We start from the raw sequence: 27,089 nt of genomic DNA on the forward strand, positions 1-27,089 counted from the left end.
TCCTTAGCCCAACTTATGGTTCAGGCAGGAAAATTCATTTGCGAGGCTTCTCTAGATGCGGGTGCCCTTATTGCCCGCTCTTCTGCCCTAGCAGATTCCGTCAGGAGGGGACTTTGGCTGAAGGTTTGGGCGGCGGACACCGCCTCCAAGCGCTCCCTTGCTGGGCTGCCATTCACAGGCTCCCGCTTAGACGAGATTATTTCTGAAGCCACGGGTGGAAAGAGCACCCATCTTCCCCAGCCCAGGACCAAGGGCGCCTCTCGAGGCCGTTCTGGTTCATCCCGTTTTTGGTCCTCCCGCAGGTCCTCCGCAGCCGTCCGTCCTCCAGTCCCTCCCAAGATAGGTGCAAGAAGCCCTTTTTTGGGGCACAGCCCACCTGGCGTAAGTCACAAGCTGCTCGCCCCCCCACGGCCAAGCAGCCCTCAGCCTGAAGGTGCGCCCCCCCTCAGGGACGTCTGGCGGGCTCACGTCTCCGATGCTTCGGCGTGCGAGATTGTATCATCAGGATACAAAATCGAGTTTGCTTCTCTCACCCCGGATCGTTTCTTTCGGTCTCGTTCTCCGCGGGACCCCAAGGGTGCGGCCGCCTTCTCCGCAGCCATTCACACCCTACTAGGCAAGGGAGTCATCGTTCCTGTGCCTCCGGTGGATCGATTCAAGGTGTTCTACTCGAACCTCTTCGTGGTCCCCAAAAAAGAAGGCTCGGTGCGGCCGATCCTAGACTTAAAACGACTAAACCGCTTTCTCCGTCTTCGACGATTCCGGATGGAGTCCCTCCGATCTGCGGTGGCCTTCCTGGAGAAGGGGGACTGTATGTCATCAATCGACATTAGAGGTTGCCTACCTCCACGTTCCGGTCGCTCAGTGTCACCATCGTTTCCTTCGCTTTGCAGTGGGGAACGATCACTATCAGTTTGTCGCCCTTCCCTTCGGCCTGGCGACTGCTCCTCGGGTGTTCACCAAGGTCCTGGCCCCTGTCCTAGCTTTGCTCTGCTCCAGGGGTGTTTTTCTGCTGCCTTACTTGGACGACGTCCTTGTCAAGGCGCCCTTCTTTCATCAGACGTCCGCCAGCGTGGACCTTGCACTGGAGACCCTGGGACGGTTCGGTTGGCTTCTCAACCGTCTCAAGTCTCCCCTGATTCCCTCCAGACAGTTGATCTTCCTGGGGATGCTGCTGCATACGGAGGCGGCGGAGGTCCGTCTCCCAACGGACAAGTGTCTGGCCCTCCACCGGTCGGTTCACAATCTTCTTCACCACCACCGCCCGTCCTTCCGATCCAGCATGCGGGTGTTGGGACAAATGGTTGCCTGCTTCGAGGCGATTCCGTTTGCACAGTTTCATTCCCGCACCTTTCAAAGGGCGATCCTCTCTGCCTGGGACAAGTCACCGGAGAGTCTGGACCGGCCCTTCCTTCTAACTCCCCTAGTTCGGGCCTCCCTCCACTGGTGGTTGCGGACCTCTCTCTAGGGGAAATCCTTTCTTCCAATGACATGGCAGGTGGTTACTACCGACGCCAGTCTCCGGGGGGGGGTTCCTCCCTGGTCTGTCCAGGGCACTTGGTCTCCATCGGAGTCCAAGCTTCAGATCAACGCCCTTCTTGTCGCTCCGACACTGGACTCCCCTTGCTAAAAGGTCATCCCGTTCGTATCCAATCGGACAATGTCACGGTCGTGGCATACATAAACCACCAGGGGGGCACTCGCAGCGCCGCGGCAATGCGAGAGGTGACCCGCATTCTCCTCTGGGCGGAAGCTCACATTCCGGCCCTGTCAGCAATTTATATTTCAGGGGTGGAGAACTGGACGGCGGACTTCATCAGCCGGACCACCATTGACCCGGGCGAGTGATCGCTACACCCGGACGTGTTCGAGTCCATTTGCCTTCATTGAGGTCGTCCGGAGGTGGACCTCATGGCCTCCAGGTTCAACCACAAGCTCCCCACCTTCCTGGCTAGGGCAAGGGACCCGATGGTGTACAGCGCCGACGCCCTTGTTCTTCCGTGGCAAGAATTTTCCCTTTTTGTATGTGTTTCCTCCCATTCCCTTACTGCCTCGGGTTCTCCGGAAGATCGCGGTAGAAGGCATTTCCACGATTCTAGTTGCTCCAGACTGGCCTCGCCGGTCTTGGTACGCCGATCTGATGCTGCTCCTGGGAGACGCGCTGTGGCCGTTACCTCTCAGAGAAGATCTCCTCTCTCAAGGGCCGATCTTCCACCAGCATTCCAGGTCGCTACGTTTGATGGCGTGGCTGTTAAGACCGCAGTTTTGACGCAACTGGGTTTTTCCGCAGATGTGGTTCGCACCATGATCCGCGCCCGTAAGCCTGCCTCGTCCAAGATCTATTATAGGACTTGGAGGTCTTATTTGGGGTTCTGTGAGAATCTGGGTGTTCCCCCTCTTTGTTTCTCTCTCCCCACGGTTCTGTCCTTCCTCCAGTCCGGCCTGGACCTGGGGCTGGGTCTCAGTTCCTTGATGGGTCAGGTATCGGCGCTGTCCATCCTCTTCCAGCATCCCCTGGCTCCTCTCGGACCTATCAAGACCTTCATCCAAGGAGTGGCTCACTCTGTTCCTCCATACCGTTCCCCGATTCAGCCCTGGGACCTGAATATTGTGCTCTCGGCGCTACAAGCTTCCCCCTTCGAGCCGTTACGGAAGATCTCCCTACGACTTTTGTCATGTAAGGTCATGTTCCTTGTGGTCATCACGTCTCTCAGACGGGTGTCCGAATTGGCGGCCCTTTCTTGTTCCGAGCCTTTTCTGGTCTTTCACCAATATAAGGCTGTTCTCTGTCCCGTCCCTTCCCTTTCTTCCGAAGGTGGTCTCCGCCTTTCATCTCAATGAGGACATCGTCCTCCCCTCTCTGTGCCCATCCCCTTCCCACCCCCGGGAACGGTAACTTCACCACTTGGACGTGGTCAGGGCCTTGAAGATTTACTTGGAGATCACCGGCCCCTTTCGTCGCACGGACTCTCTTTTTGTAGTTCCGAAGGGTCCGCGCAAAGGATTGGCGGCCTCCAAGGTGGCTATTGCTCGTTTCATCAAATTAGCTATCGCTGAGGCTTACCGCGCCAAAGGCAGGGTTCCGCCTTTCGGTGTCACCACTCATTCCTCCAGAGCAGTCGGTGCCCCTTGGGCCCAGAGACATCGGGCCTCGGCTAAACAATTGTGCAAGGCGGCCACTTGGTCTTCCTTGCACACCTTTACCAAGTCTTACAGGGTGCACACTCATGCATCGGTGGATGCTGCTTTGGGCCGCCTGGTCTTGCAGGCGGCGGTTTCATGATGCCTGCGGTGGCTTTGCCTTGGGCTGTGGTCCCTCCCTTCTTGGACTGCTCTCGGACGCCCCAAGGTCTCCTTTGTCTCCCAAGGAAAAAGACGAGAAAACAAGATTTTTGTATAACTTACCAGTAAAATCTTTCTCGCTCTTCCTTGGGGGACACAGCACCCACCAATTCATTTGTTTTTTCTACACGGTTACAGACTTCGTTTACCCCGTTGGGTAGTTGGCTGGTTGGTTCCACATTGTTGGTCATTGCCTTTTCTCACTACTTGGACACGCAACTGGCAGTCTCTCTCTCCAGGCTGAGGGTATAGCTGCTGGAGGAGGCGCTTAACAGTTTTCACTTAGTGTCACGCCTCCTAGGGAGCTGAGCTATACCCAAGGTCTCCTGTGTCCCCCAAGGTAGAGCGAGAAAGAGATTTTACTGGTAAGTTATACAAAAATCTCGTTTTTGCACTGATTAATTTCTTGTTATGTTATAATAGGTTCTCAGTTCTGTCCCTTTAATAGAGATCCTTTCTTGGTATGCACAGATTTGTGAAATGCATAGTGTCACCGCTAGGGGGAGCAAACTGAAGTCTGATTTATAAGGCTGATTTTGAGCATAGGTTGCTCATCCTAGTGGTGGCCTTGTGTGGTTAATCAGGGTAAAATCCATTTATTATTATGATACAGTAGTATAATGTTACTTAACCCCTTAAGGGCTGTTTCACATGAGCGTGTGCAGTGCGAAAATCACGCTCAGTGTGTGTGTGATTCTCTGTCTTACAAGAGCGCACGGCATTATAGTGATTTATCATGCTAGGTGCCTCTTCACGACCTTACTTCTCCAGAATTGGGCCTCATGCACACAACTGTTTTAGTCTGCATCCGAGCCGCAGTATTTGCAGCTTGGATGCGGACCCATTCACTTCAATAGGGCGGCAAAAGATGCGGGCAGCACTTCGTGTGCTGTCCATATCCGTTGCTCCGTTCCGTGGTCCGCAAAAGAAATATAACTTGTTCTATTCTTGTCTGTTTTGCGGATAAGAATATGCAGTTTTATTAATGGCTGTCTGCGCTGTTCCGCAATTTGCGGAACGCACACAGACGCCATCTGTGTTTTGCGGATCCACAATTTGCGGACCGCAAAACACATAACGGTCGTGTGCATGAGGCCTTATACTGACAGCTTTATGTTATTGATTTATCGAGTCTATAAACTGCCTGACTGTTCTTTCATCATTTTGGGGTCAGGGATAGCTGTAATTCCCCCAAATGTGATCTACCAGACGCTGATCATCTTCATATGCTGTAGGAGTGCTCTAGTATTTGTCTCTTATGATTAGTCATGCTTGATTTTATATATTGGGTATATGGTATTCGGCTTTTTGCTGAACTGTCTCTATGTCCCTTGGAAATCCTACAGGAAAATAGGATTGTTGCGATAATAAAATTTTGATTAGATTTCGATACCATAAAAAAGTATTGCAATACTCGATACCACACGAAAAAAATAACACACCAAAAAAGCAGAGTGCATTCCGCATTTTATGGAACGTCCGGCCCATAATTGAACAGTCCGATTCTATGTTTTTGGGGGAACAAGGCGACAAAAAAAATGGCAAATTGCGCAGTTAATTTTTTTTCTGTTACGGCGTTCACCGCATAGGAGATTTATTTTATTTTAATAGTTCGCACTTTTTTGGGCGTGGCAATATGTAATATTTTATTGTTTATATATTTTATCTGTAAAATTGGGAAAGGGGGTGATTTATACTTTTACTTTTTATTTAATAACTATTTCCCCCTTAGGGGCTAGAACCTGGGATCTTTTCATCCCTTGTCCTCTTCACACTCTCCCTGCTGCCCTGTGCATAGTGCAACCGATCGGAGCCCCTGGCTTACACTGCTGGGGCTCCGATCAGAAGCTGCTACTGCACCACCAATGAGGAGGAGGGGAGGGAACCCTGTGGCCACTGCGCCACCAATGACTTTTTAATACTGCGGGGGTTGAGGGGGCGCAGCGCAGTTTTTTAGTACTGGGGGAAGGGGGGGGCACTGCGCCACCAATGAAGATAAGTAACCTTTTAATACAAATACAGGAGGCGGGTGCTGATGGCAGAATCACATAGCCGGCACCCGACCCTTATGACAGGGTGCTGCGTTCCGCGTCAGTTAATCCTTCAGGTGCCGCACCTGCGGAACGCAGCGCCCTGTCATAGAGGTCGGGTGACGGCTATGTTATTCTGCCGCCAGCACCCGCCTCCTGTATTTGTATTAAAAGGTTACTTATCTTCATTGGTGGCGTAGTGACCACAGCCCTCCTCCGTCCCTCTCCCTTCTTATTGGCAGCCGTACGGGGGAGGAGGAGGGACTGCTTCTCCCCTGTGCTGCTGAGGAGAACATGGCGCACGCTGGGAGCAGCGTGCGCCATGTTCTCTGATACTAGGCTACGCAGTAGCGCAGCCTAGTATCGGTAAATGTCAAATCCCAGTATCGAATCGATACCGGTACAAAAGTATTGATTGGGTATCGATAATTCGATACCCGCTACAACCCTACAGGAAAATACTATCTTATAAGGATCTGTATTGGTATTCGTCACTTATTATATTAGGCCAGGAAGCTAATAGCGAAATACTGGTTTCAATCGGTGGTAGCTACCCGGGAAAAAAAAAAAACACAACCTTGACCGCAATGTCAGATCAATTTTCAGATAGATCCCATTAACAGGCTGTAGGGTCTGTCATGATACCGGTGGTGTTTTTGAGAGCTAGAAAAGCTCTGCAGACTACGCTATTCTTGCTACTGAAAATACTACAGCCTTGGCACAAATAAAAATAAAAAATGATTGTGAAAAGAGCCTTACAATTCAACTTTTGGAACCATTCTTATGTTGTTCAACGTGCAAAATGTGGCAGCAGCCTGAAGAATCATCAGATTTTGGTTTTAAAAGGAATCTATGAGCTCGGAAACGCCCTTCTAACTAGAGTAAGTGGTGTATAGTGTAAGTGACTCTGATTCCGGTAAAGTAATTTTTATCTTCATACTCGTGTTCTGACGCGGTCTTCCCACAAACCAGCAGTAAAATGCATTGAGAGGACTCCTGCGCTCCCACACATAATGGAGCAGACTCGAAGAGGAGTCCTCAATCCGTTTTACTGCTGGCGCTCAGCATCAGAATGCAAGTGAGTATGAAGATAAAAATTACGTGAACGGACTCTGCATCTCTTACACCATACTCTGCTTATTCTAGTTTGGGGGTGTTTTGGAGCTGACAGGTTCCCTTTAATGTAATCTTTTGCCTCTTATTTCACCACTTTGTGCACACATCACCATTGCCCTTGCATTGATATGTGTTCACTTATTTGCAGGAAGTTCTAAAAAAAGTGAAGTTTACCCCGGCGTCAGCCTCCAGCAGGATGATTGAGATGCTAGGCCGCCGCACATACTGGTGCATATCAAGGCAGCGGAGCTGGGGTGTCCCTATTCCTGTCTTCTATCATAAGGAGACACGAGAAGCTCTCATCAACAGGTACGAGATTCAGCTTATAGCCACTGGAGTGAAATATTTCTGCTAAAAATGTGCAGACTGTTTCAGACTGTAGATACAGTGGTCTCCAACTTGTCAAGGCCTGCTGGGAGTTGTAGTTTTCCAATAGCTGGACAGCCACCGGTTGGAGACCACTGCTGTAGAGAATAGAAGGGGGTGTCTCACTAGGAATATCCCGCTCTTATGCTCTGTTTAAAAGGGTTTACAGGATTTGAGAAACACAAGTATTTGCTACTTGAAATAGTGCCACACCTGTCTACAGGTTGCGTCTGGTATTGCAGTTCAGCTCTGTTTAAGTTGGCAGAGCTTTGCTGCAATATTGCACATTGCCTGTGGACAAGTGTGACCAAATGTACGGAAGAAAACAGCCATGTTTGCATGGAGATCTTAGTATGGGTATTCTGTATAAGGCCTCCTGTACTGGCCAGAGCATGGGGTTTTACTCCCCTCATGGTTGGCCTCCCTCATTTCATATATTTTCTGGTGTATTTTGACTTGGTAATTTCTGGTAAACATTTTAGTGCAATCATTTTTAGGCACAACTCCTAAATACTTCAGTGGGAGAACTCTGCACGTGCCCTCCCTCCCGTCCGTTCAGTCTCTGACCTGGATGGGAGCATTGCCAGCTGCCTCAGTTTTCCTGACCGTTTGTCAGACATTCACCTCCTGGCGTTCGTAACCATGGTCCCCGGATAGAGTCAAACCTTTTAATTGTTCCTCTTTTATAATACACTCCACTCTCTAGTCCAATTATACCATCCATACGTGCAATGTACTCCTCTTTAGTCGGTACTGTCGTGCTTATCCAATATTTGGCTATTCATTTCCTAGCCTGATATAATAATCTACTTATACCAATACTAATATCCTCTGTGGAATCGTCTTGTAACAGGCCCAGTATACATATTAACAGTTCGGCTGGAAGTTTAGTTTTTATACCTTAAAGATAATATCTAGTACTATTCGCCAAAAAGGGCCTATGGCAGTGCATTCCCAAAACATGTGGAGTATGTGCGCTTCAGGAATATCACATTTAGGTCAGTTAGACGTGGTACGTATACCCAGCTTATGTAGGAACACGGGTGTCCTATATACCCTATGTATTAGGTACAGCTGTTAAAGTCTATGCGTCTCACACAGTGATAACAAGGGACCCTTAGACAGTACTTCCGACCACTGTGCATCAGTTAAAAGGCCTACCTCTCAGGACCACTTCTCCCTGACAGCCCCGGATTTCTAGCGCTGTCCCGGTACGACAGCCCCGGATTTCTAGCGCTGTCCCGGTACGACAGCCCCGGATTTCTAGCGCTGTCCCGGTACGACAGCCCCGGATTTCTAGCGCTGTCCCGGTACGACAGCCCCGGATTTCTAGCGCTGTCCCGGTACGACAGCCCCGGATTTCTAGCGCTGTCCCGGTACGACAGCCCCGGATTTCTAGCGCTGTCCCGGTACGACAGCCCCGGATTTCTAGCGCTGTCCGGGTATATATTTTTTTTTTTAATTCATTAAAAAAAAATCACAATAAAACAAGTGCAGGGAAAAGGCGACATCAACCAGAGGGGGGCACAATGGTACTAATTCATACTGCTCCAGCATTCAATGAAAAATAAAGTGCAAGTGCAAACACAAACAGTGCTACAAATTACAAAGGCAGAATCAATTACCCATAACGTGCCATGGCGCCATCCCGGAGAAGGCACATTATGGGTAACTGATTCTGCCTCTGTAATTTGTAGCACTGTTTGTATTTGCACTTGCACTTTATTTTTCATTGAATGCTGGAGCAGTATGAATTAGTACCATTGTGCCCCCCTCTGGTCGATGTCGCCCTTTCCCTGCACTTGTTTTATTGTGATTTTTCTTATGAATTAAAAAAAAAATATATATAATATTGATTCCATCCGGTCTGGTAGTTCTTTATAGGTATTTGTATACATTTTATACCACAGGCATGTGTGTACTTGGCAATACATGGTAGTTACCGGTATATTGCGGAGTTGGGCCTTTTGTTTTTGGTATAGTTAACACATCTGCAGTCTTTTCTGCTGAAATTGCCTGTATATGAGAGCAGTGACTGCTATATTTGTATGGACACTTCTCTGGCCGCCATGTGTATTTGCCATTCTCTAGCTGGCGCATGCCGTCTCTGTCTTAGCAGTAGCTATGTTGTGGGCACTGCTGTGTTGCTGGCAATTTAGCGTGGATGACATTATTCATAGCCGTTTTATGCTATATCACTTCCATCGGCAAAATAACGGAGAATGTGCAACGTGACTTTGGAGGTCCACAGTATCCGAAATGTGGGGACAGTCCTCAGTGGACGCCTCACCAGCTCTGGGCTTAGGCTGCAAACATCGTCATGTCTCCGAATTACAACTAAGGGGCGGTTTTAAAGTGATGGTCGGTATTATTAGGCAGTTTGGATCCTGCATCGTAGATCCGCACGGATTACAATATAGTACATGTGGATGGGGCTTGGAAACCCTGTTTCACACACAGCATAAACATTTGCCTGGAAAATTGAGGATGCTGCAGATTTTCATGTCCTTGGCACGTAAATTATGTTGGGGGTTTTCACCCCTTCAATGTATACAGTTGAAATCTGCAGTGATTTTGCAGCGCAATCCATAACACACGCAGTTTGTCACCGGTTTGCAGCGAAGTCTGCCTGAGATTTCTTCTGCTACGTGTGGACCCTCAATAGGGCTATATGGTATGGCAGCACATTCGCTCGACCACCATTCCTTTCCACTCCTCCTTACTTCAGACATGCTGGTGAGGAGGGACAAGGGACTGGAGCAGTTGGACCCTCGGGAGAGGAGAAATTTGCCTGGGCATGCTATTTTGTGACCTGCAGATTTCCCTTGTCTTGTATTATGTGTCAGTATGAGAAAATGGAGGCTAAATTACGGATCCCCAGCATGAAGAGAATTGCTGCTCAGCCGGATAGCCCCTTCAACCACATAACGTGCAGCATTTTTGACTTGCAAATTTGCTCTAGTGCCCTGGAGCCTCTCTTCTTCCCTTTTGTATGGGGTCACGCCTTATTCTGTCCCGCTACTGATTTGCTTGCTTCTCCGGAAGCAATGCCTTGTACAAACATAGGTGAAGGTTGAGCACCGATGGTGAGACGCCAGCAGAAATAGATTGTCACCCGACAGGAATTTATAGGCGATGTGGTCCGATCGTGTGCACAGTAAAGTGCATTCTCTGGCTCACAGTACAATACGTAATCCAGCACCAGTGAAATCCAGCAGGGGCCAGATAACAGACCAGTCTGGGTCACCCGAAGATGATGTGGGAATATTTTTTGTATTCTACCATCCTCTAAGTGGCAACCATTAAAGGGGATTTCCATATCTTTAAACACATCACATATTGATAGGGTGTCTCATCAGTAGGGATTCACCTGCTAGGACCCCCACATCATGATAAAAAAAAAAAAAAAAACTGTATGAATGGAGAAGCAGTCGCACTTCTGCTTCCTTCATCCCTGGGACTGATGGAGATGGCCCAGTCCCATGGGCTCTGCATGGCCGCGCTAGAAGATGTTTTCTCATTGTCCTCTCAAAGGATGCTGGGAAAATGCGTCAGTACTCCGAGCCTCCTTCAGATCATTAGGGAGATGTCTCCTAGTCTCATGGCCTGACTAAATAATGCATAAACCACTCAGAATGAGATGAATTTACATTAGGATTTCAATTTGAAATCAATAATTGCAGACATTAGTAAGAAAAGATGCAGACAGCGCCCACTTTGGAACTAATAAGGAACTGCGACAAGAGGTGATACGGTACATTGATCCCCACATGTGTCTACATCAGCTGTGACCCTCCACTATTGTAATCTGTAAAGGAGCCCAGCAGAAAGTGTTCAGTTCATCCACTGCTCCTCCACAGGAGAAACAAAGCATTACACAGATCTCAATGAAAACATTGCACAAAACAGGTCCTCCTAAGGTAGAGGCCCTCCCTCCACCTCCGCTAACAGAAGAGGGTCCTATCCTCAGGATAGGTCATCAGTATCTGATCAGTGGGGATCCAACACCCGGGACCCCTGCTGATCAGCTGAGGAGGCAGTGGCGCTCTTGTGAGTGCTGCAGCCTTCTCCGTGCTTACAGAGCACATTGCCGTACATTGGTGCTTGGTATGGAAGCTCTGCCTCATTCACTTCTGTGCATTCACTTACCAAGCACAGCCGCTGTGCAATGGAAGGCTCTGTGCAGTTCCCTGATTTTCACCTTTTAACCCGTGTGCAAAGATCTGGACTTCGCTGCAGGGAATCAACCAGGCCACTACATCCTGGAGTAGTCCTGGTGTAGTTGGCGGCTGACCCACGGGGGTCAGATACACCGGTGCGAAGCACCCAGAGGTTTGGCAAAAGGCATAATCTGAATGCTGTCCGAGGTCAGGGCAGGCTGTTTACATGCGTAATCCAAGTAGCAGATCTGATGTTGGGGCAGGCGGCAAGGAGCAAAACGATACACAGACCAAGGTGAGGACAAGAGATGTGAGAACAGAATCAGTAGTCACTTTCATTTTTTACATTATTCATGAGAGAACCCCTTTAAGCATAATATTTAGATTAGTTCCCACCGGTAACAGTCCCTCCCCAAACAGCGATATCTTATTGACGACATCTTTAAGCCAGTAGATAGTGGGAGTGTTTGGCGCATATAAGTTAGTCAATTTAGTGCGACCTAAGAGCATCTGTCAGCAGCTTTGTACCTATGACACTGGCTGAGGTGTTACATGTGCGCTTGGCAGCTGAAGGCATCTGCGTTGGTCGCATGTTCATATGTGCCCGCACTGCTGAGAAAAATCATGTTTTAATTTATGTAAATGAGCCTTTCGGAGCAACGACCTAGAGGCTCTGCTCTGCCTGCAACTGCCCCGCTCTCTGTAATTTATTTGACAGGGTCAGGAGTGATGATGCAGAGTTGCAGAGAGAGCTGAGCCTCTAGGTGTAATGGCAACGCCCCCGTAGCTCCTAGAGGCTCATTTGCATATATTAAAACTTCCGTTTTCTCAGCAATGCGGGCACATATGAACATGGGACCAACACAGATGCCTTCAGCTGCCAAGTGCACATGTAACAGGTCAGCCAGTGTCATAGGTACAAATCTGCTGACCCTTTTAAGGATCGGGAACTGACCCCCAGGGTCGATCATGGAGTCAATAAAAGTGAAAACACCATGTTACTGAAGATTGATGTAGGGAAGGGCGGGAGCGGCAATGTAAATCCTAACCGGGAACGACTGCCAGATATAACATTGCTGCATAGTACAAAAATAGATAGGAATTACAATGCCTAAAGTAGGTGTGAACTCTAATGTGTGACCATAGTAATGTAGTCTAATATAATGCAGAGTTCAGCGTCTCCAAACTAATGTGGACACTGGAAAATGAAGGTCACGTTATCTGGTCAAGATGCAAAATGAAATGAAGGAACATGTGCTGAGAATTTAGCAATAGATAAGAATACTAGTTCCTTAGTAAAGGGGTGAGAAGACCTCACTGACACCTTGATCTTGAGAGATATTGATTTCGTAACCTGAGACCAAGTCTGCAGCGGAGGCAGGCATGGGAAGTCATCTGCACTCGACGAATGGAAGGTCCTCAGGAGATCTGTTAGTGAGTTTCTTCACGTCATAGGAAATCAGGAGCCCAAAAGGAAAGAGTCAGCAGTAGGGAATTCTTTTAGATCTATGTTCTTCAGTCAAAGTGTTGAGGATCCTCCTTTTCTGAAGGGTGGAAGAAGTGAAGTCCTGGCAAAATGACAATTACGACCCCTCCAAGGTGTAGTTGGTTTTCTCGTCGCATCGGCCAAGATGGCAGCAGTGTCGGCATAACTGAGACGGTCACATAGTACTCTAGGGGTGCATCAGGGGGGCTTCAAATGGGACATGGTGTAAAAAAAACAAAAAAAAAAAACAGTCAAGCAAAATCTGCCTTCCAAAAACCGTATGGCATTCCTTTCCTTCTGCGCCCTGCCGTGTGCCCGTACAGCAGTTTACGACCACATATGGGGTGTTTCTGTAAACTACAGAATCGGGGCCATAAATATTGAGTTTTGTTTGGCTGTTAACCCTTGCTTTGTAACTGGGGAAAAAAAAAAGGAAAATCTGCCAAAAAAGTGAAATTTTAAAATTGTATCTCCCATTTTCCATTAATTCTTGTGGAACACCTAAAGGGTTAACGACGTTTGTAAAATCAATTTTGAATACCTTGAGGGGTGTAGTTTCTTAGATGGGGTCACTTTTATGGAGTTTCTACTCTAGGGGTGCATCAGGGGGGCTTCCCCATGTCGGCGATCGCTGCAATTCAGACCTGCGGTTTGCGGCTTTTTATTGTGCGGGCGGAGGTGGTGCCATCGGGTCCCCGTGGGGCTGTAGGGGGGACCCGATGGCATGGAAGGCAGCGCAATGCCTTCCTGAGGCATCTGCGCTGCCTTCTGGTGACAAGCCTGTGAGATCCAGTCCCCTGGATCTCACAGGCCGGAAGCTCTATGAGTAATACACACAGTATTACTCATACAGCCAATGCATTCCAATACAGAAGTATTGGAATGCATTGTAAAGGATCAGACCCCCAAAAGTTCAAGTCCCAAAGTGGGACAAAAAATAAAGTTTTCACCCCCCAAAATGTTAAGTTTCAAGTAAAAATAAACAAAAACGTCATTTTCCCCAAATAAAGTAAAAAAACAAAATAGGGGAGAAAAAAATAGACATATTGGGTATCGCCGCGTGCGTATCGACCGGCTCTATAAACATATTACATGACCTAACCCCTCAGGTGAACACCGTAAAAAAAGAGAAAATAAAAGGGGCTAAATAAACCATTTTTTGGTCACCTTACATCACAAAAAGTACAACAGCAAGCGATCAAAACGGCGTACGCCCACTAAAATAGTACCAATCTAACCGTCACCTCATCCCTCAAAAAAAGAGCCCCTACCTAAGACAATCGCCCAAAAAATAAAAAAAACTATGGCTCAGAATATGGAGACTCTAAAACATAATTTTTTCTTGTTTTAAAAAAGCTGCTATTGTGTAAAACTTACATACATTTAAAAAAAAGTATACATATTTGGTATCGCCGCGTCCGTATCGAACGGCTCTATAAAAATATGACCTAACCCCAACAGATGAACACCGTAAAAAATAAAAACTGTGCTAAATAAACAATTTTTTGTCACCTTACATCTCAAAAAGTCTAATAGCAAGCGATCAAAAAGTCATATGCACCCCAAAATAGTGCCAATCAAATCGTCATCTCATCCCGCAAAAAATGAGACTCTACCTAAGATAATCGCCCAAAAACTGAAAACACTATGGCTCTCAGAATATGGAGACACTAAAACATGATTATTATTTTTTTGTTTCAAAAATATTATTGTGTAAAACTTGCATAAATAAAAAAAAGTATACATATTGGGTATCGCCGCGTCCTTAATAAGTTACTCTATAAAAATATCACATGACCAAACCCCTAGGTGAACACCGTAAAAAAATAAAAATGCTGTAAAAAGGCATTTTTTTGTCATCTTACATCACAAAAAGTGTAATAGCAAGCGATCAAAAAGTCATATGCACCCCAAAATAGTGCCAATCAAACCGTCATCTCATCCTGCAAAAAATCAGACCCTACCTAAGATAATCGCCCAAAAACTGAAAAAACTATGGCTCTCAGACTATGGAGACACTAAAACATGTTTTTTTTTGTTTCAAAAATGAAATCATTGTGTAAATAAATAAAACAAAATTGTATATATATTGGGTATCGCCGCGTCCGTGACAACCTGGTCTATAAAAATAGCACATGATCTAACCTGTCAGATGAATGTTGTAAATAACAAAAAAACTGTGCCAAAACAGCTATTTCTTGTTACCTTGCCTCACAAAAAGTGTAATATAGAGCAACCAAAAATCATATGTACCCTAAACTAGTACCAACAAAAGTTCCACCCTATTCCGTAGTTTCTAAAATGGGGTCACTTTTTTGGAGTTTATACTCTAGGGGTGCATCAGGGGGGCTTCAAATGGGACATGGTGTAAAAAAAAAAACTGTCTAGCAAAATCTGCCTTCCAAAAACCGTATGGCATTCCTTTCCTTCTGCGCCCTGCCGTGTGCCTGTACAGCAATTTACGACCACATATGGGGTGTTTCTGTAAACTACAGAATCGGGGCCGTAAATATTGAGTTTTGTTTGGCTGTTAACCCTTGCTTTGTAACTGGAAAAAAAAATATTAAAATGAAAAATCTGCCAAAAAAGTGAAATTTTTAAATTGTATATCTATTTTCCATTATTCTTGTGGAACACCTAAAGGGTTAACAACGTTTTTAAAATCAGTTTTGAATACCTTGAGGGGTGTAGTTAATAGAATGGGGTCATTTTTGGATGGTTTTTATTATGTAAGCCTCACAAAGTGACTTCAGGCCTGAACTGGTCCTTAAAAAGTTGGCTTTTGAAAATTTCTGAGAAATTTCAGGATTTACTTCTAAACTTCTAAGCCTTGTATCGTCCCCCAAAAATAAAATGTCATTCCCAAAATGATCCTAACATAAAGTAGACATATGGGGAATGTAAAGTAATAACTATTTTTGTAGGTATTACTATGTATTATAGAAGTAGAGAAATTGAAACTTTGGTATTTTTTTATAAATAAAAATTATAATTTTTTACTCCATTTTACTACTGTCACGAAGTACAATATGTGACGAATAAACAGTCTCAGAATGGCCTGGATAAGTCAAAGCGTTTTAAAGTTATCACCACTTAAAGTGACACTGGTCAGATTTGCAAAAAATGGCCTGGTCCTTAAGGTGAAATAAGGCTGTGTCCTTAAGGAGTTAATCCCTCTCCATGTCAGAATGAATGCTCCCAGTTTATTTTCCCTGTTGTTTGTCTTGACCATGAGGAAAAAAGGCTGTTATCTGGTGTCTGACAGCGGGAGCTCCACTCTCACTCCTCCGTCATCTAGCGCAGTCATAAGCAGCCGCCTAACATTGGTTGCTAAAATTCCTCAGTCCTTTTCCATATCAGTGTTAGGCTACTTTCACACTAGCGTTCGTCGGTCCGCTCGTGAGCTCCGTTTGAAGGGGCTCACGAGCGGACCCGAACGCTTCCGTCCAGCCCTGATGCAGTCTGAATGGATGCGGATCCGCTCAGACTGCATCAGTCTGGCGGCGTTCAGCCTCCGCTCAGCAGGCGGACACTTGAACGCTGCTTGCAGCGTTCGGGTGTCCGCCTGGCCGCGCGGAGGCGTGCGGATCCATCCAGACTTACAATGTAAGTCAATGGGGACGGATCCGTTTGAAGATGCCACAATATGGCTCAATCTTCAAGCGGATCCGTCCCCCATTGACTTTACATTGAAAGTCTGGACGGATCCGTCTGAGGCTATTTTCACACTTAGCTTTTATATGCCAATATAATGCAGACGGATCCGTTCTGAACGGAGCCTCCGTCTGCATTAATATGATCGGATCCGTTCAGAACGTATCCGATCGAACGCTAGTGTGAAAGTAGCCTTACCCAGGGTATTACCATTTACTATGTACGGGTGACTTGTATTTTCCCTTACATGTATCAGTGTTAAACTTAATTGAGTAATCCAAGTTCTATAATACCCCCCCCCCCCCCCCATATGGCTGTGGGAGAAGGGGGGTTCAGCCAATAGCAGCCCCCCCCAAAGCCAGATATTCTCATCCGAGCGACAGGGAGATGCAGCGACGGCCGTGCCGTCATCAGAAGCGACGTCGGGGCCGGCGAGCGAGGTAAGTACAACCTCTGTGAGGGGCCCAGCCATATGGGGGGGCATTATATAACTTGAATAACCCTTTATAAGTTTCTGCTGTTGCATCCCATTCCTTCTGAAGCGGAACTAACCGAGCATACTCGGCTGTTTTTAGAAGTCCCATAGGGGTGAATGGAGAGTGCACCTCGCAGACACAACCACCGCTCCATTCATCGCTATGGCACTAAGCTCTGCTATTTTTGTAACTCCAATAGCGGTGAGTGGCGGGTGGCTGTGCATACGCAGCTGCTCTCTGATCACTTTGGGGGACCGTCCTGGAGGTAGGAGTGGGGGTCCCACAGTATGAAACTTGATAGATGGGCCCCAGTATTTATTTGATTTATTATTTTGCGTCCTAGAAACCTGGGATTATCCGATCTGTATATGATTGCACCAATTCTGCTAAACTATAAGATGGATGGATTTAGTCCTGATTCACTGGATTGTGTGATTTGGGTACTCGGCGTGCAAGGAATTGTGCCGGGTCTAGGAGATTCGTCTATAACTTCTTCAAAATACCTTTAAAGGCCCCAGGCTGTGTCTGTATTTCGGTCTGCAAAAAATGGATCTGCCAAATATGTATAGTCTCAGTCTGTATTACGTATTTTTCTCACTCCCATCAGTAGAAAGGGCTATTCTCTTCCGCAAATACGGACAAGAATAGGACCTGTGCTGAAATGTGCAGATCGGGCAGGTGAATCCGCAGCAAAAATGAATGCCTGCATGGTCCCATAGAAATGGATTGCTCAGTGTGCTAGGCACAGAGGAAAATACAGTTGTGAGTTCCAATAGTCATTATTTTGGATTAGTGATTATATATACAGGAGCTTTTCTTCATGTTATCACCCCTCTTACCAATCAAAGCTTGATACTGTTATGTCTCCCACTGTACAGCCTCCAGTTACCCACCAGAAGAGGCATATACAGGAGCTTTACTTCATGTTACCACCCCTCTAACCAAGGACTATCATTCCTAGGCCTTGGTGCATTATGGTGAACTGCTATTTATTACCCTAAATTTTGGCTGCTTTTTAGCTCTTGCCCATTACAGAACAGCAATGATTAGTGGCTGTAGCTTAACTGCATTGTCTACTGGAGTCTGAAATCCACCTACTGTTTCATCAGAGGCTTTGGCTGCTGCTTTTTCCCTCCCCTGTTATTTACACTGCAGCTCAGCTTCTTCACATTGGCTGCTTTGTGAAAGAACTAGCGGACTTCCAAACCATCAAGAAAGATTATACATTAGCACCAATTACACCAAAATAGTATTCACTGTTGAGGAGCAGCGTGAAAAGGTCTTCTTCCTGGTTCTGTGTCCTGTAAGGGCGCAGCGAAGCTGCATCGTACATCACAAATAAAGATCCTAGTCTGCTACTCTTATCTCTCCCCCTGCACAGCCTCCAGTGACCCTATGACTGGATCCGAGAGCTTTTCATCCTTGCCCTTCTTACCATTTACAGCCTGGTAATGTAATCTCTTCCCATGTGCAGCCTCCAGTGACCCTCAGAAGAAGCATATACAGGAGCTTTTGTTCATGTTATCACCTCTCTTACCAATCAAAGCTCTATACTGTTATGTCTCCCAGTGTACAGCCTCCAGTTACCCTCCAGAAGAGGCATATACAGGAGCTCTTACCAATCAAAGCTCTATACTGTTATGTCTCCCAGTGTACAGCCTCCAGTTACCCTCCAGAAGAGGCATATACAGGAGCTCTTACCAATCAAAGCTCTATACTGTTATGTCTCCCAGTGTACAGCCTCCAGTTACCCTCCAGAAGAGGCATATACAGGAGCTTTTCTTCATGTTATCACCTCTCGTACCAATCACAGTCTCTTACTGTCATCTCTACCGCATGCAATCTCCACTGACTCCAGGGGATAGAGGAATACAGGAACTTTTCTACATGTTATCGACCCTTTTTCCCATCTGGGATACAATGTGCCCCCTATTTAGGGGTTGCCTTTATTTTACTAAGTAAAAAGATGAGTGGTTGTATATTGTTGTTGTAATTATCCCCTGCAGCTAATCAGACCACGTGCTGAATCAAATGTTTCCTGGCGTCTGGATCACAGAGGTATTTTTGTATAATTAGGCCTGATGAATATACCGTATGTCTACATTCACATGATTTTCTAGTCGTGTTGAAAAAAACCTGATGTGGAATTCGCTGCAGAAATTTGCTTGAATTTTTAGGGCAGATTTTCATTAATCATGGATTCCAAATGAAAACATCACAATACTCTCCAAAATTTGCATAAAATACCATTGTGTGAACATACCCTATATTAATAATCTTTATTTATGCAGCGCCAGCGCTTTACAATCAGAGGGTTCATGTACAAACAGTCATACCTTACATAGCAGCAAACTAGTCAACAATTAGAAGAATGATGCTGAAGGGGAGTGTGTGTGTGTGTGTGTGTGGGGGGGGGGGGGGGGGGGGAGTGATGATTTAGATTAGAGGATGTGATAGACCACCCCCTAAAAAGATGTGTTTTTAGGTAACGTCTAAAACTGAGGAATTCGTGAATTAACCTAATTGCCTGGGCAGGGTGTTCCAGATAACTGGTGCAGCTCAGGAGAAGGGAATGAGAGGTTCGAATTATGGTGGATGTCAGTCGTAAGTTATTTTGTGTGTGTAGAGCATTGGTAGGATGGTAGACAGAAATGAGGGAGGAGATGCAGGAGTGCAGCACTGTGGAGAGCTTTGTGGATGAGAATGAAAAGTTTCAATTGAATCCGATATGTATTGGCAACCAGTGCAATGACTGGCACAGCATGGAAATATTGTAGTAGTGATTGGCACAAGGCAGAGGTATAGGATTAGTGACTGGCACAGGGCAGAAGCATTGGAGTAGCGACAGGCAGGTTGGCGGCATCTGAGTAGCGGCTAGACAGATAGATGAGCCTGTCGGCTGCGTTCAGGATAGAGGGGAGAGTATAGTGATTGGGAGGCTAATTAGTAATTAGTTACAGTAAACAAGACTGGAAAGGATCAGGGCAACAAATGAGAGTTTTTGTTGTTTCCACAGTTAAAAAGGGGCAGATTCTAGAGTTGTTTTTGAGGTGCAGGCGGCATGAGCGGGCAAGCCTTTGAATATAGGGGGTAAAGGAAAGATCGGTGTCAAACAGAACACGTGCTGCCTAGGAGTGATGATAGTGCCCCGCACTTAGAGGTAGATAGAGGGTATAACCGAAACCTGTTATGTGCATGTATATATAATATGCATTTTCTTTTAGGAGGATTTGTGCACCTCAGGCTTTACTTGAATCAGATTTTTTGCCACAAACATAACTTTTCATTCATTTATTTAATTTGCTGCAAAATTGCATGAAGGTACAGATAATGGCAAAGTGCTTGGTGGCATTTACACACCATGATTACTTTGAGCAGTTATATACTACAGTAATACAGGTTCACAATAAATCATTTATTTTAGCAAATACCGCCGTAAATTCTCTGCATAAATCTGCACGTACAAATCCCAGTTATGTAGCGCTGAGGACGGTAATCAGAATTTTGGCCTACAGAAATGACAGACACATACGTGACCCAAGCGGCTGTCAATTCATAGGTCATCTTCCTGGTTACTCAACTGGAACGTGTTCCCTGTACGTTGTGCTCTTTGCATTCGCTCAGTGGTCTTCCAGCTGCCCGGCTGTTGTGTAACTACAACTCCCAGCGTGCCCCGTGCTTAGCCCCTGAAACACTTCAAAAGGTCCCGTTGATGACCAGCAAGTGCCCATCAAAAGTAACAGCATCTCCACTGGAATCCTGAGCAGTCCACATGGAGTTGCTGTTACACCTGATACACACTACAGTCTGCTCCCACTGCGTAGATGTCGTAGCCCGCCGGATCGCGCTGCCTTTGTCCCGCTTGTTGACACACCTGTAAAACAAGATCAATAGTGAACACTTCAGATCACAAGTCCGGACGGCCAGTAAGTCACACCCTGCGTGCCGAAGGGTTAACAACTACAAATACACTGCCAACACCCTGCCTTCAGTGAAAAGAAAGCCCACGCCGGGTTGCAGTAGGGGAAGGGTTAACCATCTGTCCCTTCAGCATTGCCAAGTTTACACTTGAGCCTCCGAGATGCCGGTGTCTTATGCATCCGGCGAACCACAAGCTTTAGCAGGGAGTGTTAACCCCTGGTTTGCTGCACCCAGCCTGGAGCTTTGCTGGCTGCTAATACCCGCCTCACATAGAAAATATCGATCGTGGGGGGCAGGGCTGCGTCTGAACTTCCAGTAAGCGTCCCGTTAAAGAACCTTACAGTCAGCCTTCCTCAAAAATCAAATAAATGGCCGATAACTGGGAATAACAGCTTGCGTTCAGCTGGGGAGAAAACAAAGGTAAGATAGGGGCCCTTTAAGATGGTAGCATTACAGTATGACTTGTGCAGAGGAAGCGTTTGCTCGCACCGTCTGAAAGAGCTGATAACAGAGAAAAATGCCTAATGGAGGTAGGATAGGGTCAGAATCCCATAGCTGGGTCTGATATCGGCTCGCAAATGGCTGATAACAGGGAGCAGTAGCCTGCACCTAACTGCACAGGTAATGGAGGCGAGTTCAGACATGTTACACGGAGACGTGCATTGAATACGGGTCTCCAAGGTCAGTCAGCATCAACGGCCACCTACCTGAGTCAGCGCAGGAGCGAGAAGCGGCACATTCCTCCCTTGACACACCAACACTGAAGACCAGGAAACTGTTTCTCATCTCGTTATTGCCTAGCAATCGTCCTTAGTTTGCCTCCGGCACGATTACCTCCTCGTCTTCATCAGTGTCCCAGCGATTGGCTGCTGTCACGGAAGCGTAGATCCACGCAGCGCACGGAGACAGCACATTGACACGTAAACCCTGGCTGATAGGCTTTATATGCTCAGGGCAAAGTTTTACAAGGGCCCTTATCACCCTCGCCTTTATGGACTCTGATACTGAAGAGAGGAGCTGGCAGATTTCAGCTCGATAAGTTCCAGGAAAGGGTTTGATATATTTAATTTTTTTTTCTTTTTTTTTTTTTTTCTTTTTCACCTTCCATTTTTTTTTTTCTTTCTTTTTTTTTTTTTCTTAATTGAAAGCTGACTACACATACGGGTATTAAATAATTCAGAGCATTAAGTATATGGGCTGCATTAGATGGAGAGGCGCAGATCAGACTGGTATCTAGATTACCATCAGGGGTGGGGCACCCAGGTCATGGAGTCCAGGAATGACCACGAAATTTGTTTATTTGTACACCAATCCCCTGCCTAATATTGCAGGGGGTCCCCCTCGTGCTGACCTGACCTGGCGAGGCTTTGGCCTCACAGGACCTTCTGAAGGTGTTCTGTGGTATCTTGGGAGTCCATTAGTTGTGTGCCCATGACTCTGTCACTGGTAGCCCTTCCCGGGACCATTTGTGGTAGGTCCTGCCATTTTAGAGAGAAGCAGCACAGGTTTTAGATAGTGGTTCGACTAATTTCTAAATTCATGACGGATTTGCAGTGCAAATGCACGTAATAGACAAACCAATATGGCAGCCATTATAGTCGTTTCTGAACTTGTCACACAGCTTTTCCAGAGTCCTGAAAGGAAGTCTAAGTATGTGGAGTGCACGACTAGGCAGAAAACGTATGCAGACATAACTGTGGTCACTCAGCTTTCCTGTAGGCTGGTGCTCCTAAGATCTGCGTAGAACTGTCCGGTCCAGTAAGGGTGGGTAGGTAGACCTGCCAGGGTTCCAGGTGGTGACCAGGGCTGGTGCAGTGCAGCCATCCGAATGGCGCCTTACCAGTTGCGCATGGTCTAGTCCAGCGCTGGCAGTTTGTTCCCCCTTTTGTGCTTTGATGCCTTCTCTAACTGCATGGAAACCATCAACAGGCTGCTGATGACGGATTTATGAGATCAGGGCTACCCAGCGACTTAGATCATGCGATACCAAGATCGCAAAGTCTCCTTGTAACTTGGCAAGTAATGGTTGTCAGTGTGGTCGCACTGCCGCTCGCGATGTGATGCGACACACTAGTGGCAAAAAATCCAAACTGGCAAGACTTACCTGTGACATGTCTACAACTTAGTTTTTTTGCTTTAGTGCAGGGATCAGCAACCTGCGGCACTCCATCTGTTCTGAAACTACAACTCCCAGAATCCTTCTTTTCAATTCTGTGGGAGTTACAATAACAGTGTGCATGCTGGGAGTTGTAGTTTCAAAGCAGCTGGAGTGCTGGAGGTTGCTGATCTCTGCGTTAGTGTTGCACATTTTAAATTGCAACCAACTTGCGTCCAAATTGCACCCTAAAATAATTGCACAACTCCAATTCAACAGTAAGCCGCAGACATTGAGTTCTGTTTACCTGTAGTATTCGGTGTGTATCCGGCCTGTCCGGGGGGGGAATTAAGGCTGCCTCCGCGTGCTGTTTGATACGGCTTTTAGCAGTGATTGTTGCTGCCTGGTTTTGCAGGTATAAGCTGCTATATACATGCCAAACTGTGACAAACAGTGAGCTGCCCGTCAGCGGCCGATACACGTGGCCCTATACCCAAAGACTATGTTCTGTTCACACGTGTGCTGAAAAATCAGTGGCAGATCACAAGGGAATCTGCCTCCGGGAACATGCCTTTTCCAGATACATAAAAAAACGCTTTAAAGAAATGACATGCCATTTTTTCACAGCAGCCGTGGACAGACGTGGGACGGTTTCTGGAAGAAAACAACCATGTTTTACTAATCTGAGGCAACCCATTTGATTTTATTGTGTATCACAGGTTGCGCAGTTTAAGGGGTTTTCCGAGATTTTTATTTTTCCTCTGGATAGATCACCAGTACAAACCGGGACTCACTGGTGCTCACAGTAGCGCCACGGCCTTCTGTCTGATCCCCAGGCACAGCGCCGTACATTGAATAGTGGCTGTTTTTGGTATCGCAGCTAAGCCCCATTCATTTCTATGGAGCTCAGCTGCTCCTAGGCCACGTGACTGATGAACGTGACGCCAATGGCCTAGGAAGAGCTGTGAGAAGACCACATTGCTACTGCGAGCACCGGTGCCTTCTCATACAGCTGATCCGGGACCCCCACCGATCAGATACTGATATCCTATCCAAAGAATAAGTCATCAGTTAAACAGTACTCATTTAAACTTCCAGCTCCGTACACTGTATAGTTTTCAGCTGGTGCCCAGGTGGGGGTTGCCAGGTGTTGGACCCCACCGATCTGATATCCATGATGTATCCTGGGGAAAACCCCTTTAAAATGTACCCGTGTGTATTTTTCAGGTGCAAATCTGCACCAAAAATCCCTGCGTGGACGTAAAACTGTGCAAGGAAAGAACCAGCAAAGAACGTGTAATATTAGCTCAGTCCACTGCACGGGTCCGGAGCGTGTTCAAGCTGCAGTCTGTATAAGACCAAGAGGGATACGTCATGATTCATAAAAGCATTATCCTTTATTAAGTAACGTCCATTAAACGGCTTACGCATTTCAGCCGACTGTAGCGGTCATACATGTGGACGCATTCTCATATAGATCCTGTAAAACATATTTTTGAGCAAAGACAACTGTCCGTCAAGTTCAGTACCAGTAAGAGGATGAACCTGTTTGTGCACTTATATGGTGTAAAAGTGCAGGAATGCGCAGGAATCCTCGCGCTGGGTGTGGCAGGTCAGGCAGACATAATGCCGTATATGTATGAGAGTATGTGTGCACCTGTATGTAGTGAGCAGAAGAAAAAAGCAAACAGCAGGTGGCGCTATACAGATAGATTTTATTAAATAACTCAGTGGTTATGCCCAATTTTTAATTACATGCAATTACAAAAGTATTCGGATCCGGGTGCTGGATGATAAATCTGCTGCACCTGTAGACTGTCTAATCGAACGGTACACCACCTTTTTGTGTACCGCATTTTATAGCGCACATTGTCGGATATAAGCCACACCCCTTTTCCAGACGAGTCGCTAAAAAAGTGTCAGTTAATTAATGTGGTGCAAGCCAGTTTTTGCTGCAAATAGTAAATCTCCCGCATAGGTTTTTATTGGAAAACGCACCATTATTACGCAATTATGTTTCATGGAAAATAAGAATTGACACGGTTTCCGCGCATCCATTCTAACGGTACGCCATCACTTTATAAGATGGTTATTCACCTTTTAACCCCTTCACGTATGTAGACATAGCTGTGGAGTGCTCCGATGCTCCACTCATATACAGTCAAGGAATAAAGAAAAGCTTATATCCAGGTTTAGCCCTGAACCCGGAGAACCCTTTTAATAATTGTAAGAAATCTCTGAATTTGTCCTCAGAAAAAAAAAAAAAATGTTTATATATGACCTGGAAATGCAGAGAATCCCATGCAAGCGTAAATGGGAATAAAAGAAACATGTAAATAATGCACCTACTATATTCTGTATTCAGTGCTTAAACGGGTTGTCTGGAAATAAATGACATTTCACAGGTGCCCCGCAGCCTGCCTCCACTATGGGAAGATCAAAGGAGTTTTATCACTTTGCTAAATGGCATTTATCATGTAGAGAAAGTTAATACCAGGCACTTACTAATGTATTGTGATTATCCATATTGCATCCTTTGCTGGATGGATTCATTTTTCCATCTCATTATGCACTGCTCGTTTCCATGGTTATGACCACCCTGCAATCCATCAGCGTGGCTGTGTTTGCTAACTATAAAAAAGCACCAGTCTATGTATATAATTTGATGGAAAAATGGATCCAGACAGCAAAGGAAGCAATATGGATAATCACAATACATTAATAAGTGCATTGTATTAACTTTTTCTATTTGATAAATGCCACTTGCTGAAGTGACAAAACCCCCTTTAATACCGGCTACCCGCAGCTCCGGTCCTGCGCTCTGACTTTCATGTGTCCATCTTATGGTATGTGGCTTCTTACTTACTCCCCAACATGGGCGTGATCATCTACTCATCTACAGCCAATTACTGGATTCAGCGGTGACGTGTCCACAAGAAACACATCACCACTGAAACCAGGTATTGGCTGCAACGGAGCAGATGATCATGCCTGTACTAGGAACGAATTAAACAAGCTGGAGACTGAAAGATTGAGATATGGGAGACGGCGGGTAGTAGGTAAGTATGAATTTTTGCATAGCGGAGGCAGGCTGTGGGAGCCTGGGAAAAGATTCTTATTCCTGGACAACACATTTAATGCTGTCTTCCTGTTCCGTCTTGCTGCTCTAAGTTGACTGCAGGCATGCCCAGCAGTGAACTACCTTCTCTGGTTGTCACTACACAGCATGCGCAGCACAGTTTCAGGTATTGTAACTAAGAGCCTCAGAGCAGCATAAAGATGCCTAGTGTAAGTGACAGGAGGGAATACAGGAGAGGTGAGAACTTATTATCTATCACCATTAGGACACCCTGCTTATGACTGTTTTATAGTATAAGGACCAGCGAGAACACATGAGAGGTGAGAACTGATTTTCACCACTAGGACACCTTGCTTATCACTGTTTATAGTATTATAGGAGAGAACACAGGAGAGGTGAGAACTGATTATCTATCACCACTAGAATATCCTGCTTATGACTGTGTATAGTATAAGGACAGGAGAGATGAGAACTGATTATTTATCACCTCTAGAACATCCTGCTTATCACTGTTTATAATATAAGAGACAGAAAATAACATAGGAGAGGTGAGAACTGATTATCACCACTAGAATATCCTGCTTATCACTGTGTATAGTATAAGGACAGGAGAGAACACAAGATAGATGAGAACTGATTATCTATTACCACTAGAACACCCTGCTTATCACTGTGCTTTTTAAATGATAAAGGTTTTTTCCGGTATCTGGTTGGTGGGGGTCTGACATGCGGGACCCCCACCAATCAGCTATTTTTAGAAGGCCTGTGAGTGCTGCGGCCTTCTCGCAGCCTACCAAGAACAGCTCCGTACATTGTATAGTGGCTGTGCTTGGTATCGTGCTGTGCTGCTCCTAGGCCACATGAACGATGAACATGATATCGCTCGGCCTAGGAAAAGCAGAGAAAAGGCCGTGGCTATCACAGGAGCTCTGATGCCTCTGAGGCATAGGTAATCAGTAAATAAAATCCCGGAAAACCCTTTTAATAAATTAGTCACACAATAGTAATAGCATATAATAATCTTTTTAAGGGGGTTCTCTGGGAATTATTTTTTTTTTAAATACTTAAATATTACTTTATAATAAATATATTCCCAAATACCTTTCATTAGTTATAATGGCTTGTTTTGTCTGGGGAGCAATCATCAGGGGAAAAAAAATGGCCGCAATCCCATTAGAACACACAAAACCTGTCCACACAGGAAGGCAAATTACTTCACAGCACTGAGGTAAGGAGCTGCCTCATCCTCCTCTCTACCCTACTGGTCAGGAATTATGATTCTGAATACAGCCGTATCTCTGGGGATTAATACAGAGAGGATGGACAGGACAGACTGTGGTAATGTGGGGCTGTGGTAATGGAGA

At 46.0% G+C, this 27,089-nt stretch overlaps 1 protein-coding gene across 1 annotated transcript in view; it reads left to right on the forward strand.

Annotated features, from left to right (window-relative positions):
• LOC122923211 (isoleucine--tRNA ligase, mitochondrial-like) overlaps nucleotides 1-27,089 on the forward strand; it is a 76,059-nt gene that overhangs the window by 14,989 nt on the left and 33,981 nt on the right. Inside the window, exon 12 of the mRNA XM_044273959.1 lies at nucleotides 6,637-6,797. Coding sequence (XP_044129894.1) covers nucleotides 6,637-6,797 — 161 coding nt within the window. The remainder of the gene's footprint in view (nucleotides 1-6,636; nucleotides 6,798-27,089) is intronic.

This window comes from Bufo gargarizans, unplaced genomic scaffold, assembly GCF_014858855.1.
Source record: "Bufo gargarizans isolate SCDJY-AF-19 unplaced genomic scaffold, ASM1485885v1 original_scaffold_1365_pilon, whole genome shotgun sequence".
NCBI lineage: Eukaryota > Metazoa > Chordata > Amphibia > Anura > Bufonidae > Bufo > Bufo gargarizans.